Consider the following 20,383-nt stretch of genomic DNA (forward strand, 5'->3'; position numbering starts at 1 on the left):
CTATCAGGGAAGTGATTTTTATATGTGTAAATAATAAAAAGTGAAAAAAAACTTGTTGCTTTTGACAAATTACTAACTAAAACAATATTTTCAAGCTTTATAGATCCGCTTATAATGCATTAAACTTCAATGTTAACAAATAAAATCAAACTTTCAAAATATCATTTGCTATATCGCAATGCTCAGAGAAAATATTGGATCAAAAATTGGAATTTTTATCGAAATACGGTTGTTCGTATCTAGCCGAGCTAAACTCGTAAGTCTATAGCATTTTAGGCCTCATTTTTCACGATGACTTGGATTTCGACAAGGTGATGGAGTAATTAATACACAATTTGAGCTATTTCAATTAATATAATTACTTGCATATCGATGAAAATATCGAAACTCATTTTTTTTAAATATATTTATTTCAATGACTAGACTTAGAAAATTAATAGTAGGCTTAACAATAAAAATACTGTGGAAAGTATGCCCATCTGTACATTAACAGCTTTGAACTACAGAAGCCAAGCTAATGAGCCACCAAACCATCATCTTTTTCGCTTCCGTTGTAAATTTCGATTACAACAATAAAAAAAAAACTTTCACGATCTTCACCATTCAATTTGCAGTCTTTGCGGAGCTATCCTAGCCCTCTTGGACCTTCTCTTATCACATTCTGCTTCATCCACTTGTACATTTGCCTCGCTGTCCTCGTCGCTCTGCATCGCCGCCGCCAAGCAAACGTTGCACAGATCCTCGTTCTTCAGACTCTCCATGATCTGTTCGCAGCACTCGATCGGCAGGCTAAAGTTGATCACCTCCATGAAAGGATCCAAGCCCCAGGTACGGAAGAATCCTCGGGCTATCTTCTCGCAGACGTGCCTGCAGCAGGCCTCCTTGTGCGCCTTCAACAGTCGGTGAAATCTCTTGGAGCAGGCGAACTCGAAGTACTGCTGAAACGTGACTCGTCGGGCGGCCTCCTCGGGTCGCAACTGCACCAGGTCGTAGAGCGTCACGTTGCTGTTGGGCTGCTTCGACACCATCATCTTTTTCGCTCGACTAGTAAACTGCTCGTCGTCGTACCAACTCTTGACGGCGGGCTTCTTGCGCTTCGGGCGCAGCAGACTCTGTGTCGCCGGTGACTCGTCGAACAGTCCGTTCCTGGCGAAGAACCGCATGATCTTGATGGCTTCGTTACGATCCAGCTCGTAGCCTCGGTTCTGCAGACGCTCGACGACGGTGAACACACCCGAGGCCAGTCTCAGCTTGAAACGATACGACGACTCGGCCGGCCTCGGCACCAATTCCTTGCCTCCGAAATCCGGCAGAACGAAGTTGGACAGATCGGCTCCACGATCCAACAAAGTATCGACCATGTCCGGCAGAATATTGTCCACGGCCCACTGCAGCGGCGTCTGGCCCTTCTTGTCCCTGGCGTCGATCTGCAGCAGATGCCTGCACTGACTCGCCGCCTCGTCGTTGAGCTCGTGGAACAGCCTCAACGAGTCCCGGCCGTCGTTGTACTTGCGGCAGGTGACGTGCAGAAAGGTCAGGCCCTCGTCGTTGGCCAGATTCGGATCGGCTCCCCGCCTCAGCAGCAGCCGGGCGAGCCTGTCCTGGTCGTGCATTACGGCCCAGTGCAGCGGCGTGTTGCCCGCCTTGTCCCTGGCGTCGATCCGCACCGGCCGGTACTTGTTTTTACTGAGATCCAAAATCATCTCCACGGCCGAGCGCATCTTGCAACTGGCGCTGGGGCTGCTCACCTTGGCCAGTATGTGCAGGGGAGTCCTGCCCTCGGCGTCGACCGCGTTCGGATTCGCGCCCCGCTCCAGCAGCACTCGCACCACACCCGTGTGTATCCAGTCCCAGCACTGCCAGATCGTGCAGGCCAGATGCAGCGGGGAATCCCGCGTTTTGGGCCAGACGGCATTGACGAGATCGACCCCGCCGAGCTCGAGGAATCTCTCGACGGTGTTCGGGCAGTACGACAAGCAGGCGGCGTGAAAATGCGTCAAGCCCGTCGTCACGTCGACGTAGTTGAGATCGTACCTGTCGTAAATCCGAAAGAGCTCGAGGGTCGTCGGGTCGCCGCGACCTATCGGCGCGCTCGTTCTGCGTCTCGCCGCCAGATGTATCGGTGTGGTGCGACGCAGCCTCGGCCTGCCCGATCTTTTGTCCAGCTTGGTGGGCACGTCCTTGTAGCCGGTCTCGGCCACGAATCTCACGATCAGCAGCGCCTCGTTGTCGTGCTGGTTGATGTAGTCGACGGGCCAGTGATTCACGGCGTCCGAGAGAAGCCGATCTATCTCGTCCGGGCGAAAGATGCTCGTCAAATTCGGATACGGGGCCCGCCAGTTTTTGATCAAGGGACAGAGTCGATCGAGCAGGTCGCATCGATCTTTTTTGATCTTCCAGTCGACTTTCTCTCGTAGCTTCTTCAATTTCTCCACTTTCTTTTGGTCGAGACCGTTTGCCATTTTTTCTGCTGCTGCTGCTGCTGCTGCTGCTGCTGCTACTGCACTCACAAACACGCGACACTGTTTTAATATAAATTTTTGTTTTCACGATGATCACGAGCTATCCGTCGATGCGATGTCCCGATCGATGTTCACGGCGCGATGTCTGGCCGTGCACTGACTACGTTCGCATGCACCATCATACGATTTGAATAAAATAGAAAGTGAGAACGCAAGCAATTAGAAATTCGAGCTTAGAGGGGGCCTATCTCGTCTATGACGTGACTCGGGAATAACGACAACGGCACACGATGATGCGTGGGCATCGCCCGTACATCGCTAGATCGACGTATGACTCCTCCACCTAGAAAATATGCGTATCGACGATCCCCACGAAGAGTCGCGCACGTTTTCCATTTAAATCGACGCACCAACGCGCTACTCTTCGTATAGGATGCGTCGACACATGATCGCGGATCGATTTACCTCGTCTGGACTTCTCACGCGAGACCCCATACGTAGCGTATATAGGCATATGCGGAAATGTACTGCTTTGGTTACGAGATAAAAATACGCTTTTCGGAATTTGTAAGAAAAATGTCAAAATATCAAAAATAAGCATTAAAAATGAATATTTTCAATAAACAAAAAAATCTCGATTCATAATTTTTAAGGATGGAGGGAGTGTTTGAATAAAAAATTGAATTCGGTCGTAATTATAAAATATTTAATAGAATAGCACCAGCTTACAAACTAATAAATTGACAAAACCGATCGATTTGTCTTACTTTGTACACGTAATATAAAAAATACTCGAATCGTACGAGCGATTCATCGCAGTATCTCTCCAATTTCCCAAAGCATGTAGTCTACATTTCGATTTGTCTCCGCGAGATCGATCAACGGTTGGACTCTCCACATGCTGCAATTAGAAACTCTATCCTTTCGCGTGAACTGGCGCGGTGCTATCTCGTGTATTATTCTCTTCTCCTCCGCTTCTTTCCTGTACGACTCGTAGATTTCCTCGGTGATCTCGACTGTAATGAATTTCGAGCGATGAAAAAAACTACGTAATTATTTTAAAATTTTAGAATTAATTTTCATACCGAATCTTTTCGTCTCCCAGGTGCGGAACAGAGGACCTTTGTCCTTCTGCAGCTCGGCGATGGCCTTCATCTTGTTCAGGATCGCCTTCAAATTCGTCACGATCGCGTCCAGCTTGTCGCAGACCTCGTCCAATTTTTCGCACGGCTGCAGGAGCTCGTCCGGCAGAGTCTCGTCGGTCACGTTGCAGACGATTTTCAGCAATCTGAGTCCTATGTCGTGATACGCCTGCCAGTCTTGGAGGTTTTTCTCGACGCCGAGCACGTGTTCGCGCATCGATCGGCACGATTCCGGGACGAGCACCGACGGCGATCTCGGCGTCTCCGGATCTATGAGATACCAAGAAGATTTATTATAATTGATTTCGTATTTAAAAGTCACTGATTGACTTTGATCGTTTGAATCTCTTAGCTCTGAGTAAATATAAATAGCGTGTGTACAAAGACGCCGGTAATTTATAAATGGAAAGTGCATGTCATGCCGGAAGTCGAAATCAAAGCTGTGTGTGCTTTTGAAAGATAAATGAAAAAAAAAAAAAATAATAAACAAGCGCACTCTGGGTCCTATCCTGGTGGATTGACATATCCTCAAAGTTGGATTTTCTATTTATCAATTTGATTTTCGTTTTAACACTGAAAAAATATTTGAGCAATTTTTTCTTCTGTGAAACTAGTGCGTTTCAATACGTTTCTCCAAATCATATCGCGTTATCGGTTATTTAAAAACTCGCGCTCAATCAATGCAACGACTAACCACAACACATTTATTTCAATGAGCCACCACTTTTTCAAACTCAAATAATAATGAAAATATTAATATGACATATGAAGAGAAAGTTAAACATTTTTAAGAGTAGATTTGATGAGGTTAAAATTTGTTGTCAAAAATCGAAACCCTTTAAAAATACCAATATAGTATTGAAAGTCCAAGAATAAAGTTGTCTGCACAGGCCAATATTTCAATGTTTTATCGAAAACCTACTCACCCTCGAACGAGAACGGCGTGAATGTACATTTTCGTTTGCTGTCCATCGCGAACTTGACACTTTCGGTACTTGCACGACACAGTAAACAAAAAACACGTGCTACACACACAAGTCGTGTACGCAGCGCTGCTCCGAAAATATGGTCTCTATCGATGCTTCTTTACACGCAGCTGCAGCAACAGCAGCCTGCGACCGGCGTGTGGTGTGGTGGGGTCGTTGTTTGTCCACAACAGCGCCCACGCGCCAAGATTCGGCTGCTTTGATTTCAAGAAAAAAATGATAGAAAACCGACGAACAAGTAAGCGGAATCACTTTCTAACTTCCGACCAGTATAAACAAAGAACATTTATTTTTCGATCAACCGAAATGGTGGTGTCATCTTTGGTGGCGCGTCTTCGTGTACAACCGAGGGAAAATTGTAATAGGCAACGATAAGAGGAGAAAGAGAGAATGAGCAAACAAAAAAAAAAACAACAACAACACGGACTTGTTGCGCAACGCCGAACGCGAGGCGAAAGCGGCGGCCCTCCCACTGTGTTTTTTTGCGTGCGCGATATGCTGCTCGCTGCCAGTTGAGGCCGTGTGTTGTGTTGGCAGATATTTGCTGCACACACTGTGTTATCTGCACGAAAGTCACCGGTGACGGTGAGTGAGACATACAATTTATACACTTGAAAAATAATCAATTAAATTAACTATCCAGTCCAATTATCCAGACGAAATAGTAACAACAGCAACTTGTTGAATTAACGACAGAATTTTTTTGTTCCAATCATTTTATATAGCCGTCGGCTCTGTAATTCGAGAAAATGTCATTCGTGGGAAAAGTTGTTTTGGTAACAGGAGCGAGCTCCGGAATCGGTGCCGCCACCGCCATACATTTGTCTCATCTTGGAGCTTCTGTGGCCATTCACGGACGCAATGTTGCTAATTTGCAAGAAGTTGCCAAACAATGCAAGGTTCCGTCGCCTCTCATTGTCACCGGAGAGATGACTAACGAAGGAGACGTCAAGAAAATTCTGGATATGACTTTGCAAAAGTATGGAAAGCTGGATGTATTGGTCAACAATGCTGGTACTCTGGAAAATGGAAGCATTGAAAACACGAGCTTGGAGCAGTATGACAGGTAATTTGAACTGTTAAAAAGAGTTGCTTACTTGACCAGAGTTTGACTTGATTGTTTTCGTTTTCAGAGTTTTTAACATCAATGTCAGATCTATCTATCATATGACTATGTTGGCTGTGCCGCATATCATTGCAACAAAGGGTAACATTGTTAATGTCTCCAGTGTTACTGGAACTAGAGCATTTCCTGGTGTTTTGTCTTATTGCATGAGTAAAGCAGCTATAGATCAATTTACTCGTTGCGTTGCCTTAGAACTTGCTCCCAAACAAGTAGGTCCATTCATATTACATATTAAATGACATTTAAAACCTTTCAACCAGTGCAAAATGTTATTTAATATGATTTTTTGTTAAAAGGTTCGAGTAAATGCAGTTAATCCAGGTGTGGTTGTCACAAATCTGCACAGAAGTAGTGGTATGAGCGAAGAAAGATTGAAAGAGTTCTTTGAACACAGCAAATCAACTCATGCTTTGGGAAGACCTGGAACTGCCGAAGAAGTAGCCAAAACAATTGCATTCCTTGCTAGCGATGATGCTAGTTTTATTACTGGTCAAACTGTACCAGTTGATGGAGGTCGCAGTGTCATGTGTCCACGATAAAATTTTATAATACAATTTTACATTCAAACTTGAAATATTTTTTTATTAAAAATGTAAATGATGTATTTTTTATTATACATAATCATCTTATAAATTTTATACAAGATGCATTTTATTTATCTCCACATATAGATTTTTTTCTCTATTAAGATATATCTGTTATTTCATTCTGTTATCTCTAATTATCTGTTACTTCTGTTATCACGCCTTACAATTAAATGTGCAATTGCGCAGTGCATGGATCTTTTGCCGGCTTGAGAAATCAGCTGTTATTTTAGGTTAAGTAAGACTTGTAACTGTCACATCCACATGCGTGGTGTCATGCGAGTTTTAAAACTTGTAAAAAAATTGAAGAATCATACAAAAAAAATAACTAATAAATAATACCTTTTAAATAATCTACATTCGTTTTTCAATCAATTATAATGGAAGAAAAAACAACAATTTCTTTGGAAAAAAAATTAATATCAAATGAACCACTATCTGAAGGTATTTGATCAAAACCTCATATTTTTATTTGATTGAAAAAGTTTTAATTAAATTTTTATCATTACAGATGAAAAACCATGTGGTTACATACAAGATATTCTTGATGGAAATTTTGAATCAGTTTTAAATAGTGATTTCTTTACTTCTAAACTTTCAAACTTTGTTAATGAAGAATTTGAAGAAAATGTGAAAAATCTGATAAATTCTGACTTAGAGGATAGTGTAAAATGGTTTCATGGTGCGATTGCTTCACTTTACTATTTCATACAAAATAATTATCACCAGATATCAGGAAATGAAAATATTGACTACTTGTTACCTCTGAGAAAATTAGCAATCAATACTTTGGCACTGAATGATGACCAATGCAATGAAAATGTAGCTAAACCAGAATTATTGTATTTTGCTAAGATAGTTTTAAATAGTTCTCAAATACAAAAACTATACATTAGCTCTAAATGGTGGTTGTTTAGAGCTCATCGTGTGCATCAAGCAATTTTAGATAATGTTTCAGAAGTATTGTTTAAAGATTCAGAAGAATTGTTAAAACAACTCTTTGAATCTCAAAATGTGCTTACAGAAGTTAAAGAGATTTCGCTCTTTAACACTGAAGTAGCATATTTTTATTCATATTATTCTAGAATTCAAAGTTCTGAAAAATATTTAAATAATGCTGCAGAAGCAGCACATTTAAGCTTATGTCTAGAAGGTGCCTTAGGCAAGCGTACCAAATACCAACGAGAAGAGAAAGCTCAACTTTACTTGAAACCTAAATTAGAAAAAGAAATAATTCCTTACAGATCATGTGAAGTTCTCCCTAAAGTGATAAACTTATCCGATGATTTGAGATTGGAGAAGATTGCATTTACAGAAGACACAGAAATCGTTAAACTTGGAAGTTATGAACAAGCAATTGTTTTGGCTGCATAGTAAGGAATAATTTTTATATTATTTATAAATTAAAAACATATTTCTAAATTTCTATATTTATAGTTTTCATCTATTGCGATCACAACCAAAAGATTTGCTGAGAGATGAAGAAATTATTTCTTATTTGAATGTAATGTATATTAATATTTTCATACTCATTTTTAGTACTTATATTCTTATCCATATTTTTTTAAATAGTGTGTTATAGATAATACTGATAATTGGTGTCTGAAAGTAACAGCTTTGTACCAGCGTTGTTTATTAGAAGCGAAGCATAAAAGAACAATAGATAGAACTTTAATGCAACTTGAATATTTGAATGAACAATTGTGCTCACAATCTCCGCCAGTTTCATTTAAAATGGATCTATTTTTTGCTAGTGGTATAAAGCCTCAATGGTGCTTCAAACAGCATCTAGCAGATGTAATGCGCGATATTGGCTTAGAAAAAGGAGCATTGGATATTTACTTAGATCTTGGACTGTGGGAACAGGTGATTGGATGTTATACACATTTGGGCCTAAAACATAAGGTATTTTCAATCTACAACTTTGGTTATTAAGTTTAGAATTTTTTAGTAAAGTTAAATTGAATTGTCAAATATTTATATTGAATTAAAATATAACTTTAAAAAGGCAGCAGAAATTATTAAACAAGAACTAGCCAAAAAACCAACAGTGAAATTGTGGTGTTGGCTTGGAGATGCTGAAAATGAAGAGAAACATTACGAGACAGCATGGGAACTGTCTGGAGAAAAAAGTAGTATAGTGCAAAGACACTGGGGCTTTTATTACTACATCAAACAAAACGTAAGTTTTTAAAATTTTTTCCCAATAAAAAATTCGATGCAAGAGTATCACCATGTCATAATTTTATAATATTTCAAGTATAAAGAAGCAATCCCCCACTTAAAAAGATCAGTAGAGCTGAACAATATTCAAGAAAATGTGTGGGTAAGACTGGGCTTTGCAGCTTTGCAAGTAGAAGATTGGCAACTCGCAGCTAGTGCTTATAGACATTATAACGCTTTGGAACAATCGGTAAATTTTGATTATGGATGAATTTATTGTATATAAGAGATTAATATTACTTAGAATATATATTTTTATTTTTAAACTTTTCTTTATTACAGAGCTTCGAAGTTTGGAATAATTTAGCTAAAGCTTACATTGAATTAGGCGATAAGCAGCGGGCGTGGCGATCTTTACAAGACGCTCTCAAATGCAATTACGATAAATGGGAAGTTTGGGATAACTTAATGGTTGTCAGTATAGATTTGGGACATTTCTCTGAGGTAAAAAAAAATTCGTTTACGCCTTTGTCAATGTTGATAGCAACACATAAGTCACGCATTGTATGAAAATTATTTTTCACAGGTCATTCGTTGCTACGAACGTCTCTTGGAGTTGAAAGGAACTCATGTAGACGTGGAAGTCCTAGCAATTTTGACAAAAGCAATTGTAAATGATGTAAAAGACTTTTATGGTAACTCATCAAGGCAATACTTGAAAAGATCGTTGGATCTGTTCGGTAATTTGACCTCGAAAGTTTTGAAAAATGCTGATATTTGGCTTTTATACGCTGAACTCACGTTATTGAAAAAAACCGAAATGGATAATCAAAAAGCTGTCCAATATCTTCAGCGTGCATATCATTGCGAAAATCCAAGGTAATTTTTAAACATACATCTTATAAAAAATTTTTTAAAACCCTCTTCTCAAACCCGAAGAATTCAGTTTTTAACAATTTTAATTTCTTTGTAGCTCGTTTAAAACTGTTGAAGATGCCAACAGAGTTTTAATGACGTGTATACGTCTAGCCGAAATTTCTCTTTATTCTTCAAATTGTGGCAGTTCGGAAGACGCACAAGGCCAAAAAATAGAAAAAGAAAATCGTTTTGTACTTGGATGTGCTAAGCTTATCCTTCAATCAGTTATCACAAAAATGCAAAATCTAAAATGGGCAGATGTGTCTGGCATTGAAGAAAATCTTACCACACTTAAAGAACATCATAAAAACATAAAAGAAAAGCTAGAAGAAATAAACGAGAGCAAGAAATAGCTTTGAGAGAATTTATACTATTATTATTCATGTTGAATAATGTACAGCCAATTTTTGTTAAAAATTGTAAAAACTTGAATGTTATTTAAACAGCAGCTCCTGTTTTTTGATTAATTTCAATGGAGTTGAAAAAGACTCAGAAATCTTTTGATTTTTATGACTCTTGTCATTTGTTGTTTCCAATAAATGTGATTAATTGAATAATTTTACATTATACCAATCAAAGAATTTTTTAATTTCCTTAATTCTTCTTAATTTTTATAGTAAAATAGTATAAACAATGTTTATTAAACATTACCGAAAAAATAATGATTTTTATCCATTCGAAACCTAACTAATTTGTCCTAATGTTGTCATTCGCGTATCGTACCCGAGTGACAGTTACATATACCTACTACTGTAGGGTACAAGTGGAGCTTTAAAACATGCGTGACGTCGTGCTTCGCAACATACACGAGGGAGCTGCTTCTGCTGCAGAAACAATTTGCAGCGCACGTCTGCATTATAGTGTGAACGCTAATACAGTAACTAAACATCAATAGTAAAAATCGATACGTTGAATAAAGCGAATTAAAATTTACGTTCAAGTGACAGCGAGTATCTATAGTCGTTTTTTGCTTTACAAAGTAGCTCGATAATCTACGTATGTTTTCATAATATGACAACTAGTGAGACTTTTTAAATTGTTGGATCATCAGTTAAAAAACTAAAGGTTAGACTTCAAAATATTATTTTTGACGATTTTGCGTGTGTTATAATTCAGGCGTTTTTCCTGAATTTTATTCGAAAAAATTAATAAGCGACAAATATAATCACATTAATTGCCGCATCTGTAAATATTTTAATTTATTTTTTAGGTATTTGATAAAACTTCAATAAAATGAGTGGCAGACCAATTTTTGATGAAGCTTTCAAAGCTGATCTCAAAGAGAAATACTTAGCATACAAAAAATTAGCTGACGAAGACAGTAAAAATGATTCTGAATCAGATCCTTACAAAAGTAAATATGCTGCTATGGAAATTTTAAAAGAATTGCGGCATCTGCTTCTCACCTGCTCAACTACTTCAGACGCAGAACAGTATAAAGTTGATTGTATGCTTGGCATTGTGTACTTAGATGAAGGTATACTTGCGCTTGATGCAGAAGAACTCAACACAGGAGAAGAATTATTAATGAATTGCATCAATACATTGAATAAATATGATGTTAAAAAGGAAAACATTTTACCAACCCTTCGTGCTTTAAATCAATTGGCAATATTATGGTCAAAGCGAGAGCAAACTCTCACTGCTAAAGAGTACATTGATAAGGCTGTTAGAATTTACGAAGAATACCAACTTAAAGATGAAGCTGATAATACTCCAATTGATGCACCTACTTTGTTTGAAGTTGAAGATGTCAGTACCAATTCAACTAAAGATGAATTGGAGAAGCTTCACACTTTGACCCTTTACTATCTTGCTCAAGTATATGGTGCCTTGGAAGATCTGTTTAAATCTGCAATTTATTGCCATATGACTCTCAAAAGACAATTAGAAATGAATGATTATGATAGTATTGATTGGTCTTTAAATACTGCAACATTATCTCAATTTTTTATGGAAAGTAAAGGTTTTAAACAAGCCAGACACCATCTGGCTGCTGCAACATTAATTTTACAAAAACATGAAGATCATTTGAAATCCTTAAGGTAAAATAATTCACCTTTCACAAAAATTTATTTATGAAGGTTTTGTTTTCATTATTATATAAAAATATTTTTCATTTCAGTTCAAAAGAACCAGCTGATGAAGCTGAAAGTGAATTAATTGCAGCAAAGTGGGAAATTTATAATCATAGAAAAGCTGATGTTTCAAGATGTTGGGCAAAATATGGAATTCTTCTTATGCGTGACTCAAGAGATCGATTAATAGCTGCTTCCCAAGGGTATCCAAGCTGCGCTGCAGATGATACAAATGTAAAGGATCCTAAAGCAGACACAACTCCAATAAGTCAAAAGTTATTAGATAGCTTCAAATTTCATTCCATTGAAAAGGATATTGAGGATATTGCTAATAACATAACAGATAAATATTTACTAGATTTTGACGATGCTAAAAAAGTATTTTTAAATGTTCAAAAATGGCTTGAAGAAGCTAAATCTTACTATACACTTGAAGACCAAGCTTCTGAGTATGTGCAAATAATTCAAGACATGTCAGAACTCTACAGGTATCTGATTTTCTTTGAAGAAAGTGATGATAGGCAAGCCAAAATGCATAAAAGAAGAATAGATTTACTGGAAGGAGTAGTAAAGCAACTAAATGAAACTTATTATTTATCTGTTTGTCAACAAATTTGGATTGAACTTGGTGAAACCTATTCAGAAATATTAAATATTAAACTTGATCGTTTGAAGGATAAAGATGAAAAACCAACTGTGCATTTAATTACAAAAGTTAATAATTTAGCAAAATCTGCTATACTTAATTACAAAAAATTTATTGACTCTGTTGCGTTGTCAAAAAAAGATAACAGGTTCCCTGAAGAGTTTGTCAAACCAGTTTTAACTTCATACTATCATATCGGAAGACTGTATAATGTTTTCATTACTGGTGATAAATTAGTAAAATTAGAAAATACAAAGAAAAGTTGGGAGGCATATAAATTTGTTGCAGAATATTGTAAAAAAAATATGAAACCTGAAGAATTGAAAGAAACAGAATATAGTTTGAGCATTGATTTCGCAGATTTATTACCCGTAAAAATTGCGAAATTAACGCGAGAGCTGTCGAATTAATACAATTATTATTTTACTATGAAATTATAGAAAAATCGAATCATGTGTCAAGAGTGATATTGAGTATTTTCATAAGAACTACCTTAAGTGAAATTGTCTTTATTATTTTTAATAAATAGATAGATATAAAAAATGTATTTAAAGTGTTTTATTATTACTTTGATAATAATATCAATCGTTTGAAATAGAGCAATTAGATTCTACTTTTTGATTATTTTAAGCTTCATATCAGTATGAGTATGAAATTTATTATTACTCCTTGTAAAAAAATTCAAAGAAGTAATGTCTATACTACATGTAACATGGTTTTTAAAGTTTTAAAACAAAATATACACAACAATAGCAGAATAAAAATTATTGAAAGCACTTTTGTTATAAAATTACCAATGGTCTTTGAAGACTAGGTCACCAAATAAAAAAATTGATTTAATAAAACATGAAAACATCAGTATAAAATTGATTTTTACAAAGACTATTCATATTGTCATTTGTAGTCTAAACATGATTATTTTTTAAGTTGTCATTCAAGTCGTCTTATCATTAGATTTTTATATTAAATCACTTGACGAATGATTAAAATTTAAATTTCATTCTTTGTTGTAACAAAACAGTTTCAGTATATACTGAAAATTCTGTACAAAATAGGTCTTAAATCATTTCATGAGACTAAAATTATTCTTAATTAATCTATCAGACAGAAATATTTTGCAGCCTGCTTCATATAACTTAGAAATTAACTTCACTTTTGGAATATTTTTCATTAGTAGATTTGATGGTAGCAACTTCTACAAAAAAAATTATGTACAATTTCTCATACTCTATAGTAACAATAATAATATAACATAATTATTGTGTTACACTTTGGATATAAATTTTTATGAAAGATGTGCTTTTAATATAAATAATTTTTCATTACAATTAACTGATTACCTTAGATACTCTATTTTTGAAACTTTTTTTATAAATTCATTTAGGCTTTATGCAACTACGAATATAAATACAATACAAATACAATGTTTTTTTGTAAATATCAAGTCTTTGTAACAAACTCTACCTCATGTAATCTTTCATATAAAAATTTCATTTAAACAAGCTATATAAATCAGCACATCTTTCATCCTATTTTAATTTAAGTACTTGTAACACCTCTACGCGCAACTAAAAGATTTAACACAGGGTGTTTACGAATATACCCCACAGCTTTTTTATGAGTTACCATTGTAAAGTCATAACCATTACATTGTAATATTTTATCGTGCATTCTTAACCCACTTCTCGCTGCTGGAGAACCTTCATGTACCTCTGTAACATATATTCCCTGTAAATGAATTAATAAAAGTGAATTAATCATAGAGTATTTGAGTCATGTTGTTATTTGATTTGAAGCAAAAAAATTATCTTACGTTATCTGTGTAGCCTTGTGGACTCTTTTTGTAATCTTGATCAATACCACCTCCAATTTTAAAACCACATTTCATAACTTCTTCGCCATTAGCATTGATTTCAATTTCTTTGTGAAGAGTAATTGGAATCTGAAGAATAAAAAAAATAAAATTGAATTAATTATATTAGATTACAATAAACGCCACTGTTTTAAAAGTAATCTGTCTTGAAGAAATGAAGAGCGATGCACAGAAAAAATTGAGACAAGTTATTATGATTAAAAATGAGCAATTCGTCTGCAATTCCAGATGCGTTCACTCGATTTAAAAAAATTCACATCAAAAACACACAATAAGAAGCTGATTCGCAGTTATCGTCCTGGCTTACAGATGAATCGAATTGGCAGAGACACAACAAAACCGTTAGTGTACGGTGTCGAGCACCTCGAACGGAGGAATAGCTGTTTTTCTTTAATCATCCCGCTGATGACGGAATACTCGCGGGAGCCTGCGAAAAAGACGTGCAGGAAAAATCATCGCCGCGAAAGATGAAAAAATCGTCGCGGAAACGAAAACCCGGGTGCGCGTAGAGGAGTAGAAGACGGCAGCGAGCGCAGTCGACTCCGAAATATAATCCGACTTACGCTGAGGCATTCCATCGCAGTACCAGGCTGGTGCTGGAAAGCCATTTTCGCGCACATATCTGACACTGGCTGCGGCCAGCGAGTGCTACGATAGACAAACTCTCGGCTCTCTTTCTCTCTCTCTCTCTCTCTTTCTCGGCAGTCGCGGTGGCGGCGGCGGCGAGAGAATCCCTGCCCTGCTGCTGCTGCTGTATTGCCTCAGAGAGCTCAGCTCAGCGCGACGTCGAGTCGAGAATCGGAGATGGATGTGTTGTGTATAGGTAGTAGGATGTTGTTGTATATTATTATTATTATTATTATATTATGTATAGGTGGAAGCGCCCGTGCCGAGAGCAGCAGTCTGGCAAAGGCTCGACTGCCGCTAGTCGGTAGTAGTTGCGCGGCGCTCTCTTTCTCTATCGGTCTATTGTATACGCGCGAGCGGGAGAAAGAGAGAGAGAGAGAGAACACGGATGTTCCAGGAAAATCACCTCCACTCCGCTCGCGGCCGTGTTTCTAGTTTACCTGCATATGCCTATACAGGCAGGTATACGTATACACGCACGGCTCCCGAGTATTGTGCGAACGATATATAATATATAGGATCACGAGTCGCCGTTGCCGTTATATTCATACGTACAGTATAGGTATAATGTGGAGCGATTGGAAACTGTATTGTAATATGCTCTACTGTATAATATCGAGTGCCAATTGTGCTTAAAGCCCCCGGTACGTGGCAGCCGCGGTGTCGCGCGATGACGATGCGGCACGATTGGCGGCTTACATCTTCGGCGCGGGGGCGTTGAGCGGCTCGATTCGTATATAATAGCGAAATATTCGCGAGCTAATTACTCATCGACATCAAGTAAATGCGTAATCCTTTTAATTTTGTTAAAAACAATTCATCGTGTGTGGTTGTTCAGTATTTTGACAAGAAGATGATGTAAAATTTATGGGACCTGGTTAAAATGTATGAAGATGAAAATTCTTCGTGCACTCCCTTGCAAATCACTGACAAACTTATGAATTGTTTCTCTGGAATTCCGATTGAAAATATAGTTGCGTCTTGCTCCGATACTTGCAAATTATCTCACAAATGCGAATTTCCCCGGGCTAAGCTTTGAATGGAACTTGTGCGTCAGGAAGTTATAATCCATCCATGTACAAAATTTCATCAAATTTAACCGGACCCAAATTACACATCGGTGATCTGCATAAGATTATCAATAGAATGCAAGGTAGAAGTTTTCATCCAATGCAATATCTTTTTCCCAGAGACTGTCAGATCATGTGTTCATCATCTTGATCAACGTGGACATCTTCTCCTAATTCTGTTAGCCAACTTGCAGTCTATCAATCGGCCATACATGATACCTGGGCAGTACTTGCAAAGATTCATGCAAGCTATGAGAGATTGTTCATTGCAACGTCGGCAAATCGATGATATCGAGGATTTATCGGACGATCAAGCACTTGTTTTGACAAGTTTTACGAAGCAACAATTTGACGAGCTTTTTAGGTACTGCGACCGTGTACCGAAGCGGGTCATAACGAGAAAGGACTTGTTGATTTTTTTGACCAAAATGCGACAAGGACTCTCGGAAGATTTCCTCAACGTGATTTTTCAATGCTCGGGACGACGGTGGGTAAGTCACATAGTAGAAGCTGTAAGGCAATCGCTTCTACTGAGATTTGCCCCCGAAAATATGGGATTGAACGCGATCACGAGGCAAAATTATATTCAACGACACTTGACCGCGTTAATGAGCGATTGAAAACTCAAGAACCGATGGTTGATTTATATCACGATATCGTATCCTTATATATGCAACAAGAATATATTTTGAAAACTAATACATCCGAAATTGATCCGAGTGATAAATAAAACATACGAAGAGCATGTGGGCAGAAATGTACTTGATATAACGCATAATGCAGTACATCATGAGGCTCGGGTATTTAATCAGGCGGCATACGCTGAAAGGAAATCATTCGGACGCATTCGCACCATCGTGCTGACCGAAGAAGTGGTAACCGCGATGCTTCCAACCGGGCCTGTTCTGGCCGTTGAAAATGCGAATTTGGGGGTAAAAAAAATACCACCAGATAGACCTTCAATTGCACATTTCAGAAAAACAATTCGCAACATTTGCACACCCTTGAATTTGTTGTAAAAAATTCACGAAATTCGACGCGTCGATACTACCTTTCGACATTAATATCTTCTAAACTATTACACTTTTTGACATTCTGTTTCGATAGAAAAATTGCACATTTGCCAAATAAAATTGCACACCCTTGGATTATCTATAACTATCGTAATAGTCATATGCTGGACCGGTTGAACGAGACGACTTACGACAAACTTTGACACCATTGACGAAGAGGCCATGTGATATAAATGTAGATTTATAATGCTTACACCTATTAAAATAACAATGACATAAAAAAATTTAGTTACATTTGTAAAATTTTATAATTTCAACAGTTTTAATTCTAAACTCCAATTAAATGCAATTGCCGAGAGGATCTGGAGTTAATATAATTTAGAATAGACGAATTCGCCAGTCGATGATCACGAAATAAATTGGATATCACCGACGAAGTGACAATTGCAATAACAAACGCACTAGTCATAATGACGAATAAAAAATCCATAATTAAATGAAACGCAGAGGTAATTTCTCTCGTTCGCGCTTAAGAAAGCACGGAGTTGGAGGGTTGATGTGCAGCGATTGACAGCCCTCACATAAGAGAAAATTCAACACTCGTCGGAACTTCATAATTCTAAAAATAATAATTCAGGGGGACAAATCGGAGTAAAGCTGTATTGTCATTCACAAAATTATAATGACTAAATTAAAATTTCAAGTGTTTGTACTTAATTGCTTAACTTGAATATTTTCTGTACGGGAATTACATTTATTTGTTGTGGGCCACCTAGCGGCGACACATCTAACTCTTCGGTACATAAAAGTGTAATAAATTCTTTTTTGAAAAATTAATTTTAAATTTCATACCTTCAAGTAAGATTTTCCCTTTCACATATATCAAAAAAATGCCTAGCGTCATAAACAGTCCTTTTTGAAAAATTGAACACGGATTTCGAGAGCTTTTTCCTAGTTCGTTCGACTTATGATTGCAGTTCAAGTAGAAGGAAAGAGACTTAATGCAGAGCTCGATTAAAGCGGCCCTTTTTATGCTGCACAGTGCACACTGCGCACTGCACAATGCACAGAGTGCACGGTATGTCTGCTCTCTCGCGCGCCCTTAGACTCGAACCATAATAATCAGCAGGGCTCGTGCCCATTTCTCTGCACTTCTACTGTGTTCGTTTTCTTGGGTTTTTTACTTTTTACCTACTAGCATAGTATGCTCTTTATGTAACTTGCAGTAAATTTAAATTTTTACTTTTTTCTAAATTCAACAAACAAGACAATTTGCCGGCTAATGTTGATAAAAATTGTTAAATATTAAAAAGCCGGTACGGAAAATGTTACATTGTGCTATCAAGTCACTACAATAATCGTTTTTCATTTTCGGCAAATGTTTTTATAGTGTTTAATCTTCACTTTTGATCTTGTAAAGTTAATTTGCACAGATTTGCAAATTTTGATTCAGTTTTCGCAACGCTTTCACCCTTTGTTTTTAGGTTACTTTATGCACGTTTTTACCCCGCTGATACTAATTTTATATCATCTATATATGTACATTGAAAATAACAAACTTTTTCACCCCAGGTTGATTCGTAATTCAAAATCTAAAAATGTCTGGACACGATCCTCTCGCCCTTAAAGATGATGACATCACAAAAATGTTATCTGCAGGAGTGCACTTGGGTGCTGAGAACGTAAATTATCAGATGCAAAGTTACGTTTGGAAGCGTCGTACTGATGGTGGAGGAATTCACATTCTTAATTTGCGTCGCACTTGGGAAAAGCTCAAGTTAGCTGCTCGTGCTGTAGCTGCAATCAAACATCCATCTGAAGTTTTTGTTATCAGTGGACGCCCCTATGGACAGAGGGCTGTGCTTAAATTTGCAGCACATACTGGTGCTACACCGATTGCTGGAAGATTTACTCCTGGAGCCTTTACCAATCAAATACAGGTTGGCAAAAGTATTTTTAATTTATGAATGCGATGAAATTTAAAATACAATGATACCATTGTATTAAAACACATTCATATTTTTAGATTATGGCTTAATCTTTTTTTACTTATAATATATTGTTGTGTAAGAAAAGACTATTATTTTACTAATTTTGACTTTTTCATTATTTAGGCAGCATTTCGTGAGCCAAGGTTGTTGATTGTCACTGACCCAGCTACTGATCACCAGCCTATCACTGAGGCATCTTATGTCAATATTCCAGTTATTGCTTTTTGCAATAGTGATTCACCACTGCGTTTTGTTGATATTGCCATTCCTTGCAATAACAAAGGTCAACATAGTATTGGTCTGATGTGGTGGTTTTTGGCCAGAGAAGTTCTGAGAATAAAAGGATTGATTCCACGTGAAACCAAATGGGATGTAGTTGTAGATCTTTTCTTCTATCGAGATCCAGAAGAGGTAAAGAGTTCTCAATATATTAAAGAATTTATGAGTTCAGGGAAATTGGTCTAGTTCTTGCTATTGCAAGAAAAAAATAGGGCCTTTGGTATCATCAAATTGCACAAATTTAGAGTCTTGCAACTTTCCTCCGGGTTGTGTGCAGCAAAATTATTATAGAAATAACTATATATTTTTAAGTTGCTTGGTCATACCCATATAAAAATATAAATTAATAAATGATGATAAACCTCATGTCCAAATTTCTCATGATGGTATATATGGCTTAATCTTTTCTGAAAAAATATTTTACTTTTAATTTTTTCTTATTTTATTATGAACAACACATTACATAATAATCTATTTTTTCAGGCTGAAAAAGAAGAGCAAGCCAAAGAAGTTGCAGTGGTTGCCAAGGAATACGTTCCCATTGCAGATGCTGCTACTGCAGAGAACTGGTCAGTCAATGATGTTCCTGGAGCACCAACTGAAAATTGGGCGGATGATGTACCGCTTGCTGCTCCAGTTGCTGATTCAGTAGGTGCACCCACAACTGTGTTTCAGCCTAATAATGATTGGGGATCTGCCCAGGAAGACTGGTCTGCTCCTGCACCTGTTTCCACTGCAATTCCCTCTCAAAGTTGGGGAGGTGTCAACCAGACTAGCTGGTCATCATAAATAGGATTCTAGCACTATGAAGTCAGATGCAGCATCGTGTAGCATGCTGCAATGGTGAATTTGAAAAGTGTTATCAATTACCATATAATACTCATAACAAGTGTTTCTAATTTAGTTCCATTTATTATTAAGGCATAAAAAATTACTATACAAACGTGTGATTTTGCTTCACAAAAAGCATCACAAAATAATTTTTATACCAAACTTGGATTTGACGTTTGAATTAAATTTCTTCAAAAAGAACTCAATAGTATACTTGAATATCTCATTTTTATCTCATCTAAATATTTTTCAAGTAAAAAAGGTACGAGAGTGTAAATTTATCATTGAATCACTAAGTTATTCGCGCGTTGGAACTGTCAAAATGCTGAGCTAGAATAAAATTATAATCTAAACGAGGCGTGATTAATTGGTTCGATCGAGACAGCTCGCAGACCGGTATATCGATAATAATTGATAAGAACAAAGAGTAAACAAGTATAAAATTCAGCTTCGTCTCACGCTGATTTCGAGCTTCGAAGCACGCGTTTCTCTACACCGCGAGATCGAGAAGTGCATCGCGTGACTTCATAGCAGCAGCAGCCTACATTGATGCAGCGAGATGCACCGCGCTCGCGCGTCATCATTGCAAACGGA

The 20,383-nt window shown here is 37.3% G+C and overlaps 6 protein-coding genes across 8 annotated transcripts; 4 read left to right on the forward strand and 2 right to left on the reverse strand.

Moving 5' to 3' along the window:
• Positions 1-3,158: 3,158 nt before the first annotated feature.
• On the reverse strand, positions 3,159-4,614 carry LOC106652849 (cyclin-dependent kinase 2-interacting protein). Its single transcript, XM_014372001.2, has 3 exons — positions 4,531-4,614; positions 3,548-3,874; positions 3,159-3,478 (listed from the first exon to the last, which is right to left on the reverse strand). The coding sequence occupies exons 1-3, from the start codon at positions 4,574-4,576 to the stop codon at positions 3,273-3,275; spliced, it is 579 nt and encodes a 192-aa protein (XP_014227487.1). The 5' UTR covers positions 4,577-4,614; the 3' UTR covers positions 3,159-3,272.
• Positions 4,615-5,094: 480 nt separating this feature from the next.
• On the forward strand, positions 5,095-6,325 carry LOC106652848 (3-oxoacyl-[acyl-carrier-protein] reductase FabG-like). Its single transcript, XM_014372000.2, has 4 exons — positions 5,095-5,175; positions 5,316-5,656; positions 5,724-5,925; positions 6,013-6,325. Exons 2-4 carry the CDS (start codon positions 5,340-5,342, stop codon positions 6,253-6,255), a joined length of 762 nt encoding a protein of 253 aa, XP_014227486.1. The 5' UTR covers positions 5,095-5,175; positions 5,316-5,339; the 3' UTR covers positions 6,256-6,325.
• A 2-nt stretch (positions 6,326-6,327) lies between these two features.
• On the forward strand, positions 6,328-9,879 carry LOC106652790 (tetratricopeptide repeat protein 27). The gene is made up of 9 exons (XM_023459228.1): positions 6,328-6,744; positions 6,812-7,673; positions 7,738-7,804; positions 7,873-8,205; positions 8,309-8,482; positions 8,561-8,713; positions 8,806-8,967; positions 9,050-9,342; positions 9,437-9,879. Exons 1-9 carry the CDS (start codon positions 6,681-6,683, stop codon positions 9,732-9,734), a joined length of 2,406 nt encoding a protein of 801 aa, XP_023314996.1. The 5' UTR covers positions 6,328-6,680; the 3' UTR covers positions 9,735-9,879.
• Positions 9,880-10,207: 328 nt separating this feature from the next.
• On the forward strand, positions 10,208-13,371 carry LOC106652839 (KIF1-binding protein homolog). The gene is made up of 3 exons (XM_014371985.2): positions 10,208-10,446; positions 10,592-11,426; positions 11,507-13,371. Exons 2-3 carry the CDS (start codon positions 10,615-10,617, stop codon positions 12,513-12,515), a joined length of 1,821 nt encoding a protein of 606 aa, XP_014227471.1. The 5' UTR covers positions 10,208-10,446; positions 10,592-10,614; the 3' UTR covers positions 12,516-13,371.
• LOC106652840 (uncharacterized protein C45G9.7-like) lies at positions 13,368-14,905 on the reverse strand. The gene is made up of 3 exons (XM_014371987.2): positions 14,542-14,905; positions 13,919-14,047; positions 13,368-13,833 (listed from the first exon to the last, which is right to left on the reverse strand). The coding sequence occupies exons 1-3, from the start codon at positions 14,596-14,598 to the stop codon at positions 13,645-13,647; spliced, it is 375 nt and encodes a 124-aa protein (XP_014227473.1). The 5' UTR covers positions 14,599-14,905; the 3' UTR covers positions 13,368-13,644.
• Positions 14,906-17,587: 2,682 nt separating this feature from the next.
• LOC106652912 (40S ribosomal protein SA-like) lies at positions 17,588-19,990 on the forward strand. Of its 3 annotated transcripts, none has more exons than XM_014372086.2 (4): positions 17,588-18,004; positions 18,261-18,628; positions 18,803-19,090; positions 19,442-19,990. In XM_014372086.2, the coding sequence occupies exons 2-4, from the start codon at positions 18,287-18,289 to the stop codon at positions 19,745-19,747; spliced, it is 936 nt and encodes a 311-aa protein (XP_014227572.1). In that variant the 5' UTR covers positions 17,588-18,004; positions 18,261-18,286; the 3' UTR covers positions 19,748-19,990. The 3 variants fall into 3 exon arrangements, with proteins under 3 accessions (XP_014227572.1, XP_014227571.1, XP_014227573.1); XM_014372085.2 differs by having other exon boundaries at positions 17,588-17,849; XM_014372087.2 differs by lacking the exon at positions 17,588-18,004 and adding an exon at positions 18,082-18,172.
• The last annotated feature ends 393 nt before the right edge of the window (positions 19,991-20,383 follow it).

This window comes from Trichogramma pretiosum, unplaced genomic scaffold, assembly GCF_000599845.2.
Source record: "Trichogramma pretiosum strain Unisexual culture from Peru unplaced genomic scaffold, Tpre_2.0 scaffold58, whole genome shotgun sequence".
Taxonomy (NCBI): Eukaryota; Metazoa; Arthropoda; class Insecta; order Hymenoptera; family Trichogrammatidae; genus Trichogramma; species Trichogramma pretiosum.

Excerpts from the sequence above, each read along its gene's own strand:
- LOC106652849 (XM_014372001.2), bottom strand. The coding sequence starts at position 4,576 with ATGGACAGCAAACGAAAATGTACATTCACGCCGTTCTCGTTCGAGG. Across the intron at positions 3,875-4,530 it reads CACGCCGTTCTCGTTCGAGG|ATCCGGAGACGCCGAGATCG; the intron begins GTGAGTAGGTTT and ends GGTATCTCATAG. Across the intron at positions 3,479-3,547 it reads CTGGGAGACGAAAAGATTCG|TCGAGATCACCGAGGAAATC; the intron begins GTATGAAAATTA and ends AATTCATTACAG.
- LOC106652848 (XM_014372000.2), top strand. The coding sequence starts at position 5,340 with ATGTCATTCGTGGGAAAAGTTGTTTTGGTAACAGGAGCGAGCTCCGGA. Across the intron at positions 5,657-5,723 it reads AGCTTGGAGCAGTATGACAG|AGTTTTTAACATCAATGTCA; the intron begins GTAATTTGAACT and ends TTTCGTTTTCAG. Across the intron at positions 5,926-6,012 it reads TAGAACTTGCTCCCAAACAA|GTTCGAGTAAATGCAGTTAA; the intron begins GTAGGTCCATTC and ends TTTTGTTAAAAG.
- LOC106652790 (XM_023459228.1), top strand. The coding sequence starts at position 6,681 with ATGGAAGAAAAAACAACAATTTCTTTGGAAAAAAAATTAATATCAAAT. Across the intron at positions 6,745-6,811 it reads AAATGAACCACTATCTGAAG|ATGAAAAACCATGTGGTTAC; the intron begins GTATTTGATCAA and ends TTATCATTACAG. Across the intron at positions 8,483-8,560 it reads ATTACTACATCAAACAAAAC|TATAAAGAAGCAATCCCCCA; the intron begins GTAAGTTTTTAA and ends TAATATTTCAAG.
- LOC106652839 (XM_014371985.2), top strand. The coding sequence starts at position 10,615 with ATGAGTGGCAGACCAATTTTTGATGAAGCTTTCAAAGCTGATCTCAAA. Across the intron at positions 11,427-11,506 it reads GATCATTTGAAATCCTTAAG|TTCAAAAGAACCAGCTGATG; the intron begins GTAAAATAATTC and ends TTTTCATTTCAG.
- LOC106652840 (XM_014371987.2), bottom strand. The coding sequence starts at position 14,598 with ATGTGCGCGAAAATGGCTTTCCAGCACCAGCCTGGTACTGCGATGGAA. Across the intron at positions 14,048-14,541 it reads CTGCGATGGAATGCCTCAGC|ATTCCAATTACTCTTCACAA; the intron begins GTAAGTCGGATT and ends TTTATTCTTCAG. Across the intron at positions 13,834-13,918 it reads CACAAGGCTACACAGATAAC|GGAATATATGTTACAGAGGT; the intron begins GTAAGATAATTT and ends ATTCATTTACAG.
- LOC106652912 (XM_014372086.2), top strand. The coding sequence starts at position 18,287 with ATGTCTGGACACGATCCTCTCGCCCTTAAAGATGATGACATCACAAAA. Across the intron at positions 18,629-18,802 it reads CCTTTACCAATCAAATACAG|GCAGCATTTCGTGAGCCAAG; the intron begins GTTGGCAAAAGT and ends TTCATTATTTAG. Across the intron at positions 19,091-19,441 it reads TCTATCGAGATCCAGAAGAG|GCTGAAAAAGAAGAGCAAGC; the intron begins GTAAAGAGTTCT and ends CTATTTTTTCAG.